Source organism: Balaenoptera musculus, chromosome 8 (assembly GCF_009873245.2).
Source record: "Balaenoptera musculus isolate JJ_BM4_2016_0621 chromosome 8, mBalMus1.pri.v3, whole genome shotgun sequence".
NCBI classification, from domain to species: Eukaryota; Metazoa; Chordata; class Mammalia; order Artiodactyla; family Balaenopteridae; genus Balaenoptera; species Balaenoptera musculus.
This window is the reverse complement of record NC_045792.1, coordinates 38,926,460-38,947,916: the sequence shown is the minus strand read 5'-3', so window position 1 is coordinate 38,947,916 and position 21,457 is coordinate 38,926,460. Positions and strand designations below refer to the sequence as shown.

The 21,457-nt window shown below is 37.8% G+C and overlaps 1 protein-coding gene across 14 annotated transcripts in view; it reads left to right on the top strand.

Annotated features, from left to right (window-relative positions):
* The window catches only part of CEP295 (centrosomal protein 295), a 48,725-nt gene that overhangs the window by 14,880 nt on the left and 12,388 nt on the right, over window positions 1-21,457 (top strand). For 11 of the 14 annotated variants that reach the window (XM_036860690.1, XM_036860695.1, XM_036860694.1 and 8 more), the window contains 11 exons: window positions 3,679-3,819; window positions 6,580-6,763; window positions 6,979-7,146; window positions 8,656-8,877; window positions 11,149-11,241; window positions 11,395-11,498; window positions 13,613-13,750; window positions 14,166-14,263; window positions 14,522-17,993; window positions 19,061-19,229; window positions 19,366-19,509. In XM_036860690.1, the coding sequence (XP_036716585.1) occupies window positions 3,679-3,819; window positions 6,580-6,763; window positions 6,979-7,146; window positions 8,656-8,877; window positions 11,149-11,241; window positions 11,395-11,498; window positions 13,613-13,750; window positions 14,166-14,263; window positions 14,522-17,993; window positions 19,061-19,229; window positions 19,366-19,509 (4,933 nt within the window). Of the gene's footprint in view, window positions 1-3,678; window positions 3,820-6,579; window positions 6,764-6,978; window positions 7,147-8,655; window positions 8,878-11,148; window positions 11,242-11,394; window positions 11,499-13,596; window positions 13,751-14,165; window positions 14,264-14,521; window positions 17,994-19,060; window positions 19,230-19,365; window positions 19,510-21,457 lie in introns of those variants that run through there. The other 3 variants (XM_036860700.1, XM_036860702.1, XM_036860703.1) reach the window with 3 other exon arrangements.

Here is a 21,457-nt window from a genome sequence, read left to right as displayed (position 1 = left end):
ATGTTCCTATTACCATTTTCTTAATTGTTTTGGGGTTTTTTTTGTAGGTCCTTTTCTTTTCTTGTGTTTCCCACTTAGAGAAGTTCCTTTAGCATTTGTTGTAGAGCTGGTTTGGTGGTGCTGAATTCTCTTAGCTTTTACTTGTCTGTAAAGCTTTTGATTTCTCCATCGAATCTGAATGAGATCTTTGCTGGGTAGAGTAATCTTGGTTGTAGATTCTTCCCTTTCATCACTTTAAATATGTCATGCCACTCCCTTCTGGTTTGTAGAGTTTCTGCTGATAAATCAGCTGTTAACCTTATGGGAGTTCCCTTGTATGTTATTTATCATTTTTCACTTGTTGCTTTCAATAATTTTTTTTTGTCTTTAATTTTTGCCAATTTGATTACTATGTGTCTTGGTGTGTTTCTCCTTGGGTTTATCCTGTATGGGACTCTCTGTGCTTCCTGGACTTGTGGTTATTTCCTTTCCCGTGCTAGGGACGTTTTTGAAAAAAATCTCTTCAAATATTTTCTCGGGTCCTGTCTCTCTCTCTTCTCCTTCTGGGACCCCTATAATGCGAATGTTGTTGTGTTTAATGTTGTCCCAGAGGTCTCTCGGCTGTCTCCATTCATTTTCATTCTTTTTTCTTTATTCTGTTTCACAGCAGTGAATTCCACCATTCTGTCTTCCAGGTCACTTATCTGTTCTTCTGCCTCAGTTATTCTGCTATTTATTCCTTCTAGTGTATTTTTCATTTCGTTATTGTATTGTTCATCTCTGTTTGTTTGTTCTTTAATTCTTCTAGGTCTTTGTTAAACATTTCTTGCATCTTCTCGATCTTTGCCTCCATTCTTTTTCCGAGGTCCTGGATCATCTTCACTATCATTATACTGAATTCTTTTTCTTGAAGGTTGCCTATCTCCACTTCATTTAGGTGTTTATCTGGGGTTTTATCTTGTTCCTTCATCCGGTACATAGCCCTCTGCCTTTTCATCTTGTCTGTCTTTCTGTGCATGTCATCATAGAATTAACTTCTAGGAAATAAGAGTAAATATTGAAACTTGTTTAAAATTGTAAAATATTATTACAAGGTCAGTATTTTATAATACAGAAATAATAACTTCCATCTATTTCTAACTTGCTTTTGTCCTATATGTTTGTCCACTTCACTAAAACATTGTTTTTACATATATTTTTACAGTATTAAATAAATGTTTAGTACTAAGATTGATGAAGAAAGACATTTTTCTTCTAGCTATAATATAGGGTGCCAGTGATGGTATCACAGTAAGTTATTAAACTTTCCTGTTTGACAGTAACTAAAAGACCTACCTTCTCTTCAATTTCTGGACTTGAAGAATATATCAGTAGTTATAATGCAGTTTTATAAAAACAGTCACACAAGCTAAAGCATTCTGGTATTTTCTTTTATTTGTTTCCTCACACCATCACTTAGGAAAAATCAGTCCTTAAACCTTGGGTTTAAAATGGGACAGTGGAGCAATGTGCTTGGTTTTCCAAATAACAAATCTCTGCATTTTCATTTGCATCTGAGCTTATTTCACATGCACAATAATTTACAATCTTTCTTGGAGTAGAATAATAGGATCTTTACAGCAGGTATTATATTAAAAATACTTGCACTCTTGGCATACATTTTAGTTATTCCTTCAGCTGCTTTCTCCAAATAAGCTACTTTTTGTTCAGTCAGCCTTTTAGCATGTAAGAGTTGCTATCATGTTTTGTTTGAATATCTTGATAAACTGGTTCTAAAATTTCTTGTATGTTATAAAATTTGTCTTTGAAGAAGAATGATGAAATTGACCTGCTGTATTCCTACTTAGAGCCAGTTATTCTCTAAATTTTGTTTTATGCTACATTTACGTTCTATACACACAATTAAACAAAACTTCGTATGCTTGAAATTTCTGAATTACTCGTGCCCCTCATCCTGTTTGTTCCTTTGTCAGCAACAGTTAGCACAGCACTTGTTAAAATGGATTTTTCATCCTAGAAATATTTTTCCAATCAGGTCCATTATATTGTTTGTTGTGAGACCCAGAAATGTCAGCAGACAAGCAGAAACACTTAAATTAAATTTACAATGCTGTCATACTTAAGATAAGTCTAATGTAGAAGATGCAGAAGTAGCATATTTAATAATCACATTGTTTTGTGCACTGCAGATTACAGTTCATGGAAAAGATTTTCAGAAACATGTTTTCTAAAAAGAATTTTTTGCTTGGGATTCACGGTTTTTGCAAATTTCACATATCTTTTGAGTTCAACTGCTAAAAATGGAATCTAACTATTATTTCAACCAGATTTTTGTTTAAAGTTTTAATTGTATTGACATAAATTTTTAAGGGATTGTCTTTCTAAAACATTCTTGTAAAATCTTGTTTTGACATTGGGCAGTCAGATTAAAACTTGTTTGGGGTACCTAATTTTTCTCTAACCCTTTATTTATTTGATATTCTTTATATACCTCATTATATCTGGACTGAACATGTTTATTATACACATTGTATGTTTTGAAGTTTTTCCTTCCCTTCAAAGTTTGGTTTACCAAAATTGACATTCTGCTTTTAGTTCACCCCCACATGATGTGAAGAATTCTCAAATAACTTTTTTCTTGAAAACCTCATGGCCTAAATGAAATGAAATGTTGCTCCTAAAGATTATTTTATTTAATGTTATGCGTTAATGCAATCTGACCTGTGTTTATTTAGATTTGCATAAATATTTATTAGCTCCAAAGGGATTTAATATTTTTCATACACTTGTTTGGCCAGTGCACTCTTTTTTTTTTTTTTTTTTGGCTGCACCCAGCGGCACCTGGGGATCTTAATTCCCCGACCAGAGTTCGAACTCACACCCCCTGCAGTGGAAATGTGGAATCTTTAACCACTGGACCACCAGGGAAGTTCCTACTCTTTCTGAATACGTTAACTGTCTCTTTACCTATTTATCTCACTGAGAGTTATAAATAATTTTAGATATATAGTTTACAGCTTTCATGGTCATTATTGTTTCACTTGACTAATTATCAACATATAAAATGTATGAGTTTTACTTAAAGTTGTATTTGGAATGGTTACCTATATTTGAAAGTGAATTTTTATGTATAATACACGTTGTGTGTCCTCCCACATTTGATATTATTGTTATGTCAATGAGATGATGGCTCACTGTGCAACCACATAATCATTGATTATGCACAAGTTCTAGGAAGCCAGAAATTATATTAAAGTAAGTGTTTTGGTGATTTGGCTTTCCTGAGGCTGAAGCCTAGCTGCACATTTTGGCTAAAAACCAAAGACAAATCTTAGTGCTTCCCCAAATGGCTTACATGACCTTCAATGTTTGTGGTTTCTTAACTACTAGCTTTGCAGGTGTTTACCTTTCAACACTGTTGTTTTAATAGAATTTCTTAAAAAAATGATGGAAGAATGTATTTGGATGAGCATAGTGTACTCTGCTTTAAAATGAACAACGTGTAAAACTTTACACTAACAATTTGACTTTTTTCATACATACATGCTGTTGATAATTGTGGGCATTTCAAACTATAACTTGTTATCATTTAATTCGATATAAGTAGAAAAACATGATTTTAAGGTTGTTTTGTTTTTTAGTTATCACTTTGTTTCACACTTTACTTAATTATCTAAAATGTTACTGATTGACTGCTAGCCAGATCCTCATTTGGCTGCTAAAGAAGAGGCTAAAAGATTGGAAGAACTACAGAAACAAGCAGCAGAAGAGAGAATGGAGCAGTGTGAGAAGGCACATGCACGGGGTTTCCAAGCAATGAAAAAGATCCATTTGGCTCAAGTAAGAATTAAATTCTGGCTGTGACCACTACTGATGGCCTTAGCGATGGCACTGTAAAACTTAACTGATAGTGAACAGGCTTAGAGGACGTAGTTGTGAAGAATGGGAAAATATTCTCTCTGATTTGTGTCATTTCAAGCTTCCCAACTTGCTTTTACCTCCTGTTTCAAATTCAGGTTGGGTGAAGCTGTTCTCATTTCTCTTCTAAAATTTTTACTGATGAATGTATTAAAAGTTTAATATTTTAATCAGTCTAAAAATAGCCCAAGGGCTTCCCTGGTGGCGCAGCGGTGGAGAATCTGCCTGCCAATGCAGGGGACACGGGTTCGAGCCCTGGTCTGGGAAGATCCCACATGCCGCGGAGCAACTGGGCCCGTGAGCCGCAATTACTGAGCCTGCGCGTCTGGAGCCTGTGCTCCGCAACGGGAGGGGCCGCGATAGTGAGAGGCCCGCGCACCGCGATGAAGAGTGGCCCCCGCTTGCCACAACTAGAGAAAGCCCTCGCACAGAAATGAAGATACAACACAGCCATAGATAAATAAATAAATAAATAATTTAAAAAAAAAAAAAGGTACTTATTTAAAAATAGCCCAAGAAGAAATTAATCACTTTTCTAATTTAATTATTTGAATTGCATTTGTGCTTTGCAGATTTTAAGATTCGATTCATTAAATATTTATTGAGCAAAGCACTTGTTGGCTTTGCAGAATATTGATTCAAAGGTAGAGTCATGATCCTTGCTGTCAAGGAGCTTTGACTTTGTTGCAGAGCTGTAAAATATGTATCGTGCAAACTGGCTTTGTAGTCACAGCTTTACATCTGTCTTGCTTATTGTTCAGTGTTTATTCTTGAAACAGCATAAAAATGATTGATCTTTTTAGAAGTCTGAATTTGACTAATGCATTTAGATGTTTCAAACATTCATCTGAAGAATGAGTTTTTAAGTACTTCTATGGGAATTAAGTGCCTTAAAATTCTTTTGTATGGTTTGAACTGAATTATGACCTTCTCCCTTAAATTTTTAGTTTTTATAAACTAAGGGTAAGTTATGATTATCATAACTTACCCCTAGTTTATAAAAACTAAAAGATGAAAATTATGGGTAATAATTCAGACATTCAGTTATTTTACGTTCAGTTACTTACTGAATGTAAAATAACTGAATGTCTGAATTATTACCCATAATTTTCATCTAAGATTTAAACCTATAGGGAAAAAAAAAACGTATGAAAAAAGCAGTTGGTAAACAGAGCACATTCTTCCATAAATCAGAAGTGTTTAGTGGTTAAGAAAGTGGACTCCGTGGTCAGTCTTCCTGGATTTTCCTCCCTTCTTCACTACGTAGCTATTTGATTACAGGCAAGTTACCTAACCTCTCGAGTTCTGTTTCATCATCTGTTTTATGAGGGTTAAATGAGTTTAGTAAAGCCCTTAGAACTGTGCCTAGAATTTCATAAGCTCACAGTGTCAGTGGTCATAGTAGTTGTTATAAATAATTCAAGTAGAATAATATGCCACACTTTCAGTGAGCCAGAAATAGTATGCTTATTCAAATAACTTTGAAGTTAATTTAATGATATGGTTTGAATCTTAATATGAAAAATGAATTTGTTCATAATTTGATTCTTTTCAAGGTCGGGCAAAAAAAAAACTCATCTCCAAATGACAAAATATTTACAAATAAGTAGTGTGTAATCACTTAACAGAAACTTTGTTATACAGGCTCTCTACCTTTTTCTAGACTGTATCTCTTACACAAGAATGGTCTGCAATACATAGAGAGGATTTCCTTTCCCCTGTTTGAACCTTTTTGCTGCAGACCCTATTGTGCCCTGGGATCTTACTTCCTGCTATAGTGTGTTGTATTTGGCCTCTACGTGCCTCTCCAACTTTACCTTTTTTCCTTAACCATCCCTGCCCTCCATACCCTATCTATAATGAACATTGTACTCTCTCTGACTGCCCATGCCTTCATCTGCATAATTCCGTGCTGGAGTTGTTATTTCTTACTTGTACTCCTCCTCCTTCACCCACTCATATCTGGCTAACTCCTCATCCCGGGGGTGAGAGGTCTTCCCTTATCCCCCCCTCCTTATCCTCCACCACCAAAATTAAGTTAGATAACTTCACTAAAACATTGTGCTTAAACTTTCATATTTGCCAGACTCTTTAAACTTAAAAGAGATACGTACAAATCCCCTTTAATCTTGAGGACTCATAAGAGTGTGGAGTAACAAGAAATATCTGTTAAGCCACAGTTACCCTGGCTGGGTCTTGGTGCTCACCTGAGACTGGTGACTGCTGCTGGCTGTGTGGAGGGCTGGAACAAAGTACAGTGCAGGAGCGGTGGCAGCTTAGTTGGAATGTAGCTTCGTGACTGTCCTGAGGAAGAAGACCTGTGCCTGGCAGACACTTTGAGGCTCTGTGGCCTAACCAGAGCCATCTTCTTGTAGTACTTACTAGCATCATACGGTTGACCCTGGCACTGTATGGGTCCACTTATACCCACATATTTTCCCATAGTAAATACTGTGGTATTGCATGGTCCATGGTTGGTTGAATCTGTGGATGTGGAGGAACCGCGGGTGTGGAGGGCCGACTCTTAATTAGTGTCTTTGTGTTTGAACAAATGGTAGAGGAGCGGAGGGTACTAGAGTCCCTGTCTTCATGATTTCTCCACTCTTCCCTCACTATTCATGTTACTATCCACTGTCCAAAGTGTGTTACTCAATTGTTAATTAATTCTCTTTATTCTTGAAGAATCAGGAGAAACTAATGAAAGAACTCAAACAGCTACAACAAGAGGACCTGGCACGCAGGAGACAGATGGTATCACGGATGCCACCACAACTAGTTGAACTTCCATACAAACGCAGTGAAATGAAAGATGATTGGCAGAGAGAGCTAGAATTTGCCTTTGAAGACATGTACAATGCAGACAGGAGTAAGATATTTTCAGTAAACTTTCAACAATGCTTTGAAACATTTTGGTGGGAAAATACATTTGTCTTGAAGCAGTTTTTATTTTGAAATGAGTTCTCAGTTTGAAAGAGGCTCTCATATTTTAGACTTTAAACTATGATGGTCTTTAAAATTTTATGCTCAAGTTCTTCTTAGTCATTTTGAAATGGAAACATGTCTCTGTATTTCTTTATTGAGAGATGAAAGGAAACCTGATTTTGCACCTTGAACCAGAGCCTCTGCCCACTGTGACTGATCAGATCCAAGATGAAGAACTGGACCTTTCAATGGAACAAGAAATTTCGGGGGAGACTGAAAACATTCCAGTGACAGAAGCTGAAACAATATGTTCTAGTGAAGCAGACGGTAAAAACTTCTGAGCTGAATATTGCAGTATTTCATAGGAAAAAAATGCTAATCATCTGCCAACAGTTAGGAAAGTCTGGTCTCATTTAAGTGCAAACAGTGACTAATACTCATGGGAGTGATAGGAGGAGGAAACTTCAGATTTCCATCACTAAAGATCCTTTTCATATACATAGGAGGAATATTATTTTATTTATATGAATATACAGTCTAAAGATTTTTAGGTTAAGTTAGATGATCAATTTTGAATTCATTTGAAAGGTCAGCATTTTTTTTTTTTTTTAAGACTTTGATCAAATCACCAGAAATCCTACCGTATTAATTACTGCTAGGCACTTCATGTATAATGATGATCAGGACAAACTTTGGTCTCTTTTCTAAACTTCATCTCTATCTCCACCATTCTGAATTTTTTCACTTGGTTGTTGCACAGGTACTTAGAACTTGGTGTCTGACAATAAGTTTATCATCTTCTCTTGCCTACTGAAACCTTGTCTTCCTGCCTTCCTCATGTTAGTGATGATACCACAGTCTGCAGTAATCCAAACCAGAGACATGAGAGGTACCTCTAAAAAGATAAAGGTGTCTCTTACTCCACATCTTCTTAGAGACCAAGTCCTCTTCCTTTTGACTTCTTTTCTCCCCATACCTATGAGTATCGCCTTTGTTCAAAACCACTCAGGCTTTCTTCTCATCTTCACCCTATACTGTGGATAGGTAGTCCTTGGGGTTCCAATTTTATGTGGGTCTTCTCTTAGACTCCTTGGGTGAGGGCTCTAAGCTTTATCCCTGTCTCCTGTGCCCACACTGCTGTCCAAACAAAGTATAAGCTTCCTGTGGTTTGGCATAAACTTCAGAAGATGGGTTTAGGGCTCAATTGCCATGAATTCCCCTTGAAACTTCATTTCTGGCCTCTGCAGGATCTTTTATTTTCTTGTGAACCTTACAGCACATATTTTGAATGCTAGTCTTACACACAGATTAAGAGATATGCATTCTATCCTCATTTAGCAAGCGGAATAAACATCTTCCTGATACATTTTTACGCTTGAAATTTATGTTGCTGTCTATTGTTGAAAAATACAGTTGACCCATGAACAGCAAGGGGTTAGGGGCGCCGACCCTCCACGCAGTCGAAAAATCTGCATATAACTTAGAGTCGGCCCTCTGTATCCAATGTTCCACATCTGCAGATTCAACCAACCCTGGATCGTGCAGGCCTGTAGTATGTATTTATTGAAAAAAATCCTCAAATAAGTGGACCTGTGCAGTTCAAGTGCATGTTGTTCAAGGGTGAACTATAGTTGAATTTTGGTGTCCTTATTTAAATTTAAGTTGAAAAAATTATTCCTGGTTATAAAATTGTGTTAAATTATAAATATTGAGGAAAATAAATTGTGTTTTTGTTTTAACCAGTGGTTGTTATAGTGACTAAGTATAATGATAGAATAATTTACCTGGTTTGTAATAGGTGCTGAATAAGGTTTTTTTTCTTTTCTTTACTTTTAGTTCCCTTGGCAATGAAGACCCACCAGATTCCTTCAAAAATTCTTTTTAAAAAATTATTAAATAAGATCCGAAACCAAAAATCTCTCTGGACAATTAAATCCATGTCTGAGGATGAAAGCGAAATGATGACAACTGTTAGTGAAACTGAAAGTAAAGCCCTGACAGTTGAATCAGGAGCAACTGTGAGTGAAGACAGAACAGTATCTTCTGGGCAGAAACAAGGTAGTTCTCTCCAGTCATCTCATTTTATAGCACATAAACCCTTTCTAAGCTGTTCAAAAATATGCTCATTTCTGAAAAATCGAAGAATAGAGGTCAAAAGGAAGAAAATATTTTAAAGCCCATAATGCTGCCACTTAAATAAAGGCAATAAATGTTAGAAACCTTAGTGAATCTCCTTCCAGAGCACTTTAAGTGTAGTAGAATTTTATATATATATATATAATCTTACATATTTCAGTAAGTGGCAAAAAATTCTCTTGCTTAAGCCAAAAAGTTTGTCTTTCTGGTTCTGCTCTTCTATATCCTACATCCAAACCATCATCAAATCCTGTCGGTCCTACCCTCAAAATATATCCAGAGTCCAGCTGTTCCTCACCACCTACTATCCTAGTTTAAGTGATGTTCATTCTCTAGATTCTTGCCTGTATTAGCTGGTGGCCTCCTAACTGGTCTTCCATCCACAGCTTTTGCACCTTCCTGCAATAATCTGTTTCCAGAGACATCCTGTTAAAACACATCAGCTTATCATTCCTCTGGGAGAAGCCCTCCAACAACTACCCATTTCCCTCAGGAAAACCATTTTGCTTACAGTGGCATCAAAGCTTTACAGGATCTGCACACACACCCCTCCCCACTACTTCTCTCTCTGACTTCATTTTCTCCCCAATCGCTGCACCGTAGGCACTGACTTCCTGGCTATTTTTCCAACACAGCAAATACGAATCATGTGGTCTTTGCAAGTGCTGGTCTTGGTTGGGGGAGGGAGGAATGCTCTTGGATATTTTTATGGTTCACTGTCTCACTTCCTTCAGATATTTGCTCAGATACTGCTTTCTCAGTAATGCCTTCTCAAACCACTCTATATAAAACAACAAACTTCTGTGCCTTCCCCCACCCCCATAATCTTCACTCCCTATCACCTCTACTCCATAGCTCTTAACATCTGATGGACCATAAATTTACCTTCTTGCTTATTTGCTTCTTGTCTTGACACCTGCCCCTCTCCACCTTCCTCACCCTCCAGTCCTGGAATATAGGGCTTGATTTTGTTCATTGCTGTACCCCCAGAGCCTAGACTAGTGCCTTATACATAAAAGGTGCTCAGTTAATATTTGTTGAATTAATTGACTAGCCTAAAGCAAAGAGAGGTAAGTTTGGAAGTCAGATATACATATGATATTCAAGCACATGGGCATGGAAGAATTCTTTAGGGGAAAGAATTCAGTGAGAAAAGGGCTTATAAGACCATCTGAAGGGACTGCATCATTTAGAAGATGGCTAGAGAAGGGGCAAGCAGCAAAGGCAGTAAAAAGGAGTGAGAAGAAGGAGAGAGAGTATGGTGTTGGCATTTAATACAAAGGGACACTTTCATCTTTAATCCATAACCAAGTTATTTTGGAAAAGGCCCTGTGTGAGTAGGCTTTCTCTAGCCTCATCTGGCTTCATTCTTCCCCTTGTCTGAGCCAAGTTTTTCACTCCTCACAGGGTCTTAATACCTGCTGATCTATCTGGAAAGGTCTCCTGTACATCCCCACACTCTTTACCTGTTTGATTCCTCCTTACCTTTCAAATGTCCACTTAAATGCCATTTCCTAAGAGAAATCTCATCTGAGTTCCTAGTCTAATTCAGATTCCTCTGAAATACTCTATTGTATAAGCCCCCTTTTTTCTTATATAGTACTTAGCATCGTTTCTAATTTTATAATTTTTTTCTAGGATAATTATATAATGTTCTGTCCCCCACCTACCTCCTTTGAGGCCTTTTCTTGTTGACCATGGTAAATGTGCATACAGCACATAAGTAGGTGCTGAACGAATGAGGTGACTGAATGCTCCGTTCAGTTTCTGGCTACCCTGATGTGATCAAAGTATACTGCTTTAACTTCCTTCTCTGCTCTGGATTCATAAATAATAAAAATCCTAATACCTAAGTATGTGAAAGATACATTTAAATTTCTTCTCTTTTTACACGTTGGTGCCTTGCTTACTCTGCTCTTTTTATGCTGTCCCATTGTGTTTGAAACTCTGTCAGCCTACCTTTTAAGTCAGTTCTCCTTCGTTTTTTCTTTTTTGTTTATAATTTTAGTCTTAGTCTTTTTGTATTAGGCTAGAATTTATTGGATAAAATATGTGGTCTCTGGAAGGTGGCTGGATCTTAACTAAATAAGACATTCAGGTGGACCAGTGTCAATCTGAATGTAGATTTTTGTTACATTTGTCAGATTTAAGTTTGACAGCGATAATATGTTCATAATGATGTATCTATTACAGTTGTTGAAAGTGACACGCTAACAGTTGACTCTGGACCACTTACTAGTGAAGATAAACCACTTTCATTCAATACAGACTCTGAAAAGGAACAAGGTATTTCTTTTTATCATATTCTCAAATTAAACTTGCTTGATTCTTCACATCTTTTTCCTAATAAAATTACATGTAATAAATGAACAAAAGACATTACAGTGGTATCAAATTCTAAATTATTGAAACTAATTATTGCTTTGGGGATTCTCTTAGAAATGAAAGAGACTCAGCCTATCACAGCTGTAGCTCAGAGTTCAGTTCTACTTCATCCTCAGGAAGAAGCAGCCAGAATTAGAATGGCAGCAAGGCAGAAACAGGTAATTTGAAATTTTTATTTTATTTTATTTTTATTTTTTAATTTATTTTGGCTGCACTGGGTCTTCGTTGTGGCGCATGGGCTTCTCGAGTTGTGGCGAGCAGGCCCTAGAGTACGCAGGCTCAGTAGTTGCAGTGCTCAGGCTTAGTTGAGGTAAGTGGGATCTTAGTTCCCTAACCAGGGATCGAACTCAGGCCCCCTGCATTGGGAGTGCGGAGTCTTAACCACTGGACCACCAGGGAAGTCCCTGAAATTTTTATTTTTAAAGGTTTCTTTCTTCCCCTATGTACTATAGTTTTATTTGACCAGTAAAATTTGTCTTAACATCTGGCTACTTTTGATACCATTTCTTCTGCCTTGTCTTACACATTCATTTGATAGAAGGTACTTCATCTTTACTTGTACTACTCATTTGACCCTTATTGCATTCTGCTTTGTATTTTATACTCTGGTATGTATCTTATCTTCCCTATAAAATTTATCAGTTTTTTAAAGGCAGAGACTGTCTTTTTTTTTTTTTTTTTTGCCTCACCATGGGCATGTGGAACTTCCCCGGCCAGAGATCAACCCGTGCCCCCTGTAGTGGAAGCATGGAGTCTTAGCCACTGGACCACCAGGGAAGTCCGAGACTGTCTTTTTTAAAAAGTCAATTTATCCTACATAGTTTCTTGTACAATGCTTTATACATAGTAAGTACTCAATAAATATTTGTTGAATAAATGAGTCCCTGTCATAATATTAAACATTGATCTGGGCTTTGTAATCCCAAAAGTTTTTTTGAAAAACTGTATTTCAAAGAAAAATTTTAAATTCAACTTCTGTAACTGTAATATTTGTCCCTTCTACTTTAATGAAAGATTTTCTTAACACAGATTACCTCGAAAGAGGCTAATTGTTACTAAGCCAGTCAGTTTATAGTCATAGTTTTTATAAAAATGCAGCTGAGGGATGACAATTCTATGAGCCAGTATTTCGTCTCAGATAAATGCTTTCTAATCAATATTCTAAAGCAGTATTGTCCAATAGATATTCTACAGTAATGCAAATGTTCCATATCTATGTTCAGTATGGTAACTGCTACCTACATGGGCTGTTGAATACTTGAAGTATGAGTAGTGCAACTGAGAAACTGAATTGTAAATTTTATTTGTTTTGGATTGATTTAAATTTTAATAGTCACATGTAGCTAGTGACTACTATATTGATAGTGCAGTTCTAGAGTTACTACAAAACTGTAAATGGTTTAAATTCCGTGGCTCCTATGAGTGAAGGAAAGGAAGGTGAAGACAGGAACTAAGCCATAGCCACTATTGCCTGATTAAGAATAGGTAATATCATATTGAGACATTTTTAATTTTGAAAACAAGATCATTCTTCATTATCTCTAGTAGACGTATTCTTCTTAATAAAACTTCACATACATTCCCTTTTCTGTTTATTCAGTATATGTTTCTTATATATGTTTCAAGGGCTACTAGGTGTTGGATTTAACAGGCAACCAGACAGACTAGTCCCTGTCCTCATGAATCTTGCAGTTACTTTAACACATGTTTTTAGTTCTTGGGTTTATGTGTGTGTGTGTGTTGGTATAATTTTGAGTTTATTTGTCTTCACTCTGCCATTATTTTCCATCTCTTTAATGCCTGACAGTAAAGACTGAATGTTGCTCACTGTACTTTTATTTAGCTTGTAGATAACTGCACCCTTTTATGAGTATGCCTAAGAAATCAAAGTGTTGTGAGCGTTCTCGATATTTAACTTCTTAGGCATTATTCTTACTGAGAACAAGGTAAAATTAAAGATGTGAACACAGAATTTGCTATTTCTCTGGAGGTGGTGCTTCAGTGGTGATCAAGGTTTCCCTGTGCTCCCAGGAAATACAAATAGTTAATATGTTTATTTTTACTTCTCTCCCTTTTCCTCCTTTCCCATTTTCCTGTCTCTTGCTTCCTTCCTCCCTCTGGCAGTGGCAATAACAGATAAAATGTCACCACTTTCTTCTTGGATAATTTGTACTCTTGGTGATGAGACCTGTTTCTTTTCATTGTAATGCATATAAACTTTTCTTTGGCATGAGTTTGTTGTTAATAAATCAATAGTATTTTTGTTATTTAGATAATGGAAATAGAAGAACAGAAGCAAAAACAGTTGGAATTACTTGAACAAATTGAACAACAGAAGTTAAGATTAGAAACTGATTGCTTCAGAGCTCAGCTGGAAGAAGAAAAAAGAAAAAAAACTCAACAGACTGGGGTACGATGCAGGAAATCTCATCCCTACATAGATTGTTGGGGGATAAAGAAGTGTGGGCAATCTTAGCATTCAGAAAAGTAAAGTGCATTTCTAATTTGTATTTGATAATTTTTTAAAAAAATAATGTATATGTAAAAATAACTTTATACAAACCTAATGACTTTCATCTTTCAGTTTCTAGAGGGTGCTAATATATGTGACCATGACTTGTATGTAATGTGTATGTTGAGCTCTTGGGCTTGACACTAAAGGAGAGTGGTAGATTACTTCATTTCTTAACAATGGAAATGGCAGTCTCTTTTATAAAAAATAAAGCTATATGGAAGTTTACAATTATAGAACGTCAGTTTGCATAAAGTACTTTAGTACTTATTTCTGGATTTGCCTTTTAGTTAGTAGCTTTGTCTTTTATTAGGTTGGCACTGCACCAGCATCATGCACCATAAGTTCTGATGAAGATAATCACAGGCAGATGATTCGTAACTATCAACAACAGCTCTTACAGCAAAACAGGTATTAGCTAGGGTACAATTTATATGTGATAGTGTGTGGCTACATTTTCAGGTTTTATTATTTGGTTTATATGAAGGTCTTACCAGGATTCCCTTTAGAACTATGGCATGTAGATTTCTCAAAGAGCAATGTTAATAACATTGTTCCATTTCTGCCTTTATTATGGCCACCCCTAGATTGAATTTAATGTATAAACACTTAAGAATGTGGGGCATTTTTTTTAATCAAAAAAGAATAATGCTTGTTTGTTTTGGGTAGGCTTCACAAACAGTCTGTTGAAACAGCCAGGAAACGATTACTCGACTATCAGACTATGTTAAAAGGAAAGTACCCATCCATGTCAGCTACACCATTGATACCTGGTTCTGTTACATCAGTACCACCACAGAAATCTGAAAGACCCGCTGTTGCATCAGAACTTGAGGATCAAGGTCAGAGACCCAAGTTGAGTCCTAACAAACAACCTATGCAACCCGTACAGATCTCCAAATTAGAGCAAGATTTTCAGGTTCCAAGACAACATCGCTTTCCACAAAGACAGGTAGAAACAACCGAAACATTAGTTACTTCAGATGTTTTAGCCGAGCAAGCTTTGGAATCACAGGAACAGCCAAAGCAACTCTCACAGACTGAAACACAACAGAGAGACTATAAATTGGTCCCTAAAGACTCTCATACACTTTCAAGGGCTTTGTCACATGATAAGCCACTGATAGTACAGGATGCTAGAGAAAGAGCTGAAACCTCTGGGGCAACAACTTTTCAAACTTTAGACTCCCAGCAAATGTTCTCAGAGAACAATGAAAGTATATCGTCTAAGTTAATTGAACCTTCTTCATTCCTACCATTGGTAGCTGAGCATTCTTTTAGTTCTCTGCCTACTAAAGTTGAGTCTGGAAAAATCCAGGAACGCTTTTCAACTGGGAGCAAAAGTGTAGTTTCTGTAAGCCATTCTGTAGTTGGCCAAACGCAGGATAAGTCTTTGCCATTCTCAGAGAATATCATAGCCCAGCAAGGTAATTTGAAGGCTCTCCAAAAACAGTTAGACCTACAGAAAGAAGTTCTTCGGTTAAGACAGGAAGCTCAGGAACAATTGCTTTTGTGCAAACAGAAAGAATTGGAAGAGCAAACTGGCCTTTCTGTATTCCTTCCTTTGGTACCTCTGGATTCGTTTGCTTCACTGCCTTCTGCCAAAGCTGAGTCAGGGAGAATCCAGGAATCTTCTCCAACCAAGAAAGAGACTACAGTTTCCTCAGGCCATCCTGGGGTCCCACAACTTCAGGATAGGCTTAATTTTAAATTTCTCCAAGAACAGTTAAATATTCAGAGGGACAGCTTTCAGGCTAGACGGGAAGCCCAGGAAGTATTATGTGTACATGAACAGAGTGAATTGGATGGAAGAGTATGGGCTGAACAGACTGAGCCCCCTTCTGTCCCATCTCAAAAAGCTCAGCATACATTTACTTCACTACCTTCTGCTGGTACTCAATCTGGAAAAATCCAGGACCAGTATTCATCTAAGAGTGAGAAGGAAATTCTCTCAATCCGATCTGAAATCCCAAAATCTCAGGATGGGTCTTCAAGTTTCCTACAGCAGTTCCAACCTTTGCATGATAGTTTGAAGTTGCTCCAAGAACAGCTGACTACACAGAGGGATGCTCTTCAGGCCAGGCATGAAGCCCAGGCAGAATTACTTTTACGTAGACAAAGGGATTTGGAAGACTCTAATAAGTCTGTGCAGATGAGTTCTTCATTCCTGCCAGTGGTCACTCAACGTTCAGTTGCTTCACAAGCTTCTGCTAAAACTGAGCCTAGAAGAATTCAGAACTTTTATTTCTCTGAGAAGGAGAGTGTTATTCCCTCAAGTCATTTGGTAATGCCAGCATTTCAGGATGAGTCTCTTAGTTTTCCACAACGTAGCCTGACACAGCAGGAAAATCTAACAACACTTGAAGGTCAGTCACACATTCAGAGGGTAATACTTGGTGCTAAACAAGAAACTCAGGAATTTGTACACAAACAAAGTGAATTAGAAAAAAAAATTCCTTCTGAACAGACTGGCACCTCTTTGTCTCAGGGAGCTGAATCTGAAAAATTCCAGGACTATATGTCATTCAGGAGTGACAGTACAGTTCCCTTAAGCCACTGGAAGATCCCAAGATTTCAGGAAAGACTTCTGGGATTTTCACGACATATACAACCTCTACAAGATAATTTGGAAGGACACCAAGAATGGTTAGACACAGAAGAGGAGTCCCTTCAGTTTAGCCAGAAAACCCAAGGGAATGTATCTTCTGAACAAACTGGCCCCTCGTTCACACCCCAGTTAGCACAGCTTTCTTTTCCTTCATTGCCTTCTGCTGAATCTCTTACAACCTGGGAACCTCTTTCAGCAGAGAGTGAGAGTAGAATTCCTTCAAGCCATTTTCAGATCCCAGAATTGCAGGACAGACTTTTGAAGATATCACAGCTTATCCAGCCTCAACAAGATAATTTGAAGGCACTTCAAGAACAGTTAGCTACACAGAGGGAAGCCATCATTCAGTCTAGACAGGAAGCTCAGCAAGAATTACTTTTGCATAAACAGAGTGAGTGGAAGGGAAGAATATCTCCCGAGCAGGTTGGCACCTCTTCCTTCCTACCCCTAGTTGTACAGCGTCCTTTTGCTCCATTACCTCTTCGTGAAGCTGGTAGAATCCAAGAACCTTGTTCAACTAAGGGTGATAATATAGTCTCCCCAAGTCGTTCTGAGATACCAAGGTTGCCTGATAGGCTTTTGGGTTTACCACAGCCTGTTTTACCTCAACAAGATTATCCGATTACATTTCAACAGGAACACGTGTATACACAGACAGGTCCCCTTCCATGTAGTGAGAAAACCCAGAAAGAGTTGGTTTTGCCCAGACAATATAAATTTGAGGAAAAGTCATCTGAGCATTTTATCCAGCCTCTCCTTGGTGATTTGAAGGCACTTCAAGAGCAGTTAGACAAACAGAGGAAAGCCACTCAATCTAGACAGGAAGTCCGAGAAGAATTGCTTTTGCAAAGACTAAGTAAATTGGAGAAGGGGGTCTCACCTGAGCAGACCAGCACCTCTTCATCCTTATCCCACATAGCACTGCCTGTTGCTGACTCTGAAAGAATCCAAAAATCTCTTCCAACCAGAAGTGACAGTACTGTTTTCTCAAGTCATCCTGAGATTCCAAGGTCTCAGGATAGGCTTTTGAGTTTATCCCAGGCTTTTCTGCCTCAGCAAGATCATGTGTCAACACAGTTGGGCTTACAGAGAGAAGTGCTGCGTTTTAATGAAAAAGCTCAGGAAGAAGTGCTTTTAAACAAGCAAGCAGAGCTGATTGAAGGTGACTCTTCTGAGCAGCCTGTTCCCTCTGTGTTTCTACCCAAGGAAGGAGAGCATTCATTTATTCCACTACCTTTTGCTGAAGTAAAATCTAAAAACATTTGTGAATTGTATTCAGCCAAGAATGAACATGCAGCTCCTTCAAGTGCTTCTATGAGCCCAAGACTTCCAGATAGATTTTTGAGTTTTTCACAACCTCTCTTAGCCCAGCAAGATAATTTGGGACTTCAGAAGCAGATGGAGCTACAAAAAGAAGTTCTGCATTATGGCCAAAAAGCCCAAGAAGAATTGCTTGTACAGAGACAAACAGCATTGCAGCAGCACATTCAGAAACATCAGGAGACCTTGAAGGATTTCTTTAAAGACAGTCAGGTATGTATTCATCTTTAATATCTAAGAATTAAACATCGACAGTAACCCGACTCAGCCAAGCTAAATATTTGTTTTAATCCTAGGTCGAAATAAGTTCTTAGTTATTGAGAATAAGTGGTTTGACCTTAACTGTGCTTTAATTTTCTACCTTAAACAACGTGGAAATTAAAAGGTAAAAATTGATCCACCTTGCATGGCGTTTATGAAGTTAATAGTTATTTGAAGCCCAACTAATTTCAGCCACTGGTTTGATACAACCAAACTCAAACATCATGGAAAATGTAGGTTGCCTTTTGAAGTTTTGTTATAAAGGATTTTGAGCTTACCACAAGAAGATTAAATTGTAAAATAACTAGTTAGCAGAATTTCTCTTAGGCAAATGGCAGAGTTTGTGCTTTCTGTATAGCACTTTGTTGACATTTGTGTAGAATCAAAATCAGTACCATCTTTTTCCATAAGTGACAGTATTAACATCTGTTATAAAAGTGGTGTGATTTTAGGCTGATGGACCACCGGACCGGCTGCTTGTGACTGAATTGTTGTGAGGACTCTGATGTGGTCACTCAGATGACTTTTCATAGTTTCTCTATATGGGAGACAGTATATTCTCCTATATATGAATGTGTCCATTTTATTTTAAAAGGCTACTTCCTAAATTTGTGAGTTAGCCTAAACAGAATTCTACAATCCTTTGATGCTCAGGAGAAGCTTGAGTTGCGTTCATGAGAACTTGAGTTCTGGGGATTTACTGGTCATTTTCAGGAAAAGGAATGGGAGAAGAAAAGCAGAGAGGGATACTCAAGTATAATCTCCTATTGAAAGGTGCAGTGGAGGCTGTTTGTAAGGTCCGAGGCTGTGACTGGTTGTACTTTTCAATGGAATTATTACCCTTTCAATGTTAGAAGTACTTCTCATTTTTTATCTATAGATAAAATTGTAATAATGTGGTTGATGGAGCTGTTCATGTAGTTGAGGTTCTAACTGAAGAAGGGAGATACAAATCTATGACTTCTTCACATGATCTTTCATTTTGTGTCATCCCCACCCTCGTCTGTCTACTTTTTCAGACAAGTAAGCCCACAGTTGAAAATGATTTTGAAACTAAGAAGCTCAGAGAATGCCTTGTTCATCTCCAAGATCTAGCCAAAGACAATCAGGAAAACATTGGTAGTGCAGGCAGGAGAAACTGTGATGATAATCAGCTCCTTTCAGAAGATAGTAATGCCAAGCAAAGTGGTAAGATAATTGCATTTTATTGTACTGATTATCCTGATGATGATTCTTTATTTTAACCTCCTGCAACTTGCCGGTTGAAGCAGTTTGTTTCGTTAACAGATTTGTATTGTGCCTAACTTTGTCTTTGACTTGATAGGGGAGCATCAGGACAAAGAACTGGGTGGGAAATCCTCAAAACCACCTGTAGCAAAAGTTAAAGGTGGATTGGACTTGAACCAACATGAACTTAGTGCCATACAAGAGGTAGAATCACCAGCAAGTGGCAGAACTTCTATACTAGGTAAACAGATGGTTTGATAAAATATGATTTTTTAATAGTTTGCCAGTTTTCTACAATTTTTTCAGGATGCTAAATATTTTGTTGTTGAGGAAACTTAGACTGTGAGTACTCATGAAGGGGAAAAAATGGTTTGTACAACAGTATTTAAAATGTGGACTTAAAAAAATATGTCATTAGGTAACTAGTTTCTTTATATATGAGGAAAAGCAATTTATTGTAGACAAAAATTCTTTGCTATCCATTATTCTGACACTTTTGCTTCCCTCTGCTTCCTTTCTAAACCAGTTTCTCTAGGATAAAACCCAGTTTTTTCTCTTCTCCCTTGCGCTCTTTCCCTTCAGTACCTTCACTGCTCTTTTCCTGTATCTTTCACAGGATAATCATGGTGCGTAAAACCCTGTCTTTAAGAGCAGTTGTAACACCTATATTTTTTCACTGTACTTCTTCCTAGATTCAATTATCTAGAAAAATTCCTCCCTGCGATCCTTAGTAAATAGCCCTATTTTCATTTTATAATTATTTCTAGATTTCAGACTCAACCAGATAATTCTCTTGATCAAATCTATCAAAGCAAATTCTTTTGTAAGGGGGAAAATAACTTTGTAAATAGAAAGGTACTTAGAAATGTAATGTTAATATTAGATATTTTGGTCTTAAAGCCATAAAATATTGTACCTTTGTTTCCAGCTAAAAGAGTTTAAGAAGGTAAGAGATTCAGAATAACTCTTTTTTTTTTTTTAGATTTTTTTTTTTTGACTACCTCCTTTCCTTTTACTTATTTCTTAAGATTCAGTATTACTTTTATAAATTTATTTATTTATCTACTTTTGGCTGTGTTGGGTCTTCGTTTCTGTGCGAGGGCTTTCTCCAGTTGCAGCGAGTGGGGGCCACTCTTCATCACGGTGCGCGGGCCTCTCACTGTCGCGGCCTCTCCTGTTGCGGAGCACAGGCTCCAGATGCGCAGGCTCAGTAGTTGTGGCTCACGGGCTTAGTTGCTCCGCGGCATGTGGGATCTTCCCAGACCAGGGCTCGAACCCGTGTGCCCTGCATTGGCAGGCAGACTCCTAACTACTGCGCCACCAGGGAAGCCCCAGAATAACTCTTAAGAATCATTCCCCTTTTTACTTTCTTCTTATGTCTTATGGAGATTATAACAAAGTAATGATTCTATTTGTTACTAGGCTTTGGAAGCTTTTCTTCATTTTGCACTATTTGGTAAACGCAACTGTTCAGGAATTGATTGGCGCTTTTCCTAATTCAGAATGAGCATTGGGAAATTCTCACCATTGATTCCTATAATTTAATGAGTTGTGTTTGAGATTGCAAAAATGTCAGCCTATCTAAAAGGGAAAGCTAGGACTTCCCTGGTGGCGCAGTGGTTAAGAATCCGCCTGCCAATGCAGGGGATACGGGTTCGTGCCCCGGTCCGGGAAGATCCCACATGCCACGGAGCGGCTAGGCCCGTGAGCCACAACTACTGAGCCTGCGCGTCTGGAGCCTGTGCTCCGCAACGGGAGAGGCCGCGACAGTGAGAGGCCCGCGCCCGCGATGAAGAGTGGCCCCCGCTCGCCGCAACTGGAGAGAGCCCTCGCACAGAAACGAAGACCCAACACAGCCATAAATAAATAAATAAATAAATAAATAAATAAAATAAAATAAAAGGGAAAGCTATATATTCCCTCACCTCCACCTCCTTATCCTTCAGCCTTTTGTCAATGAAAAGAACCCAGATGTAAGTCTTGACTGTTTCCTTGTCTATACCTCTGCCACACCCTACAGAGTACCTGTTCTTCTCAGTTCTAGTTGATCAACTCTGGAATCTGTCCATTTGTTTCCATTCCCACTACCACTCTTTTAATTCAGGCTGTCATTTCTTTCTTGAAGGGCTGCTACAACTCCCCATGTCTCCCTGTTTCCAGTCTGGTATTACTCTCATTCATTTTCCCAT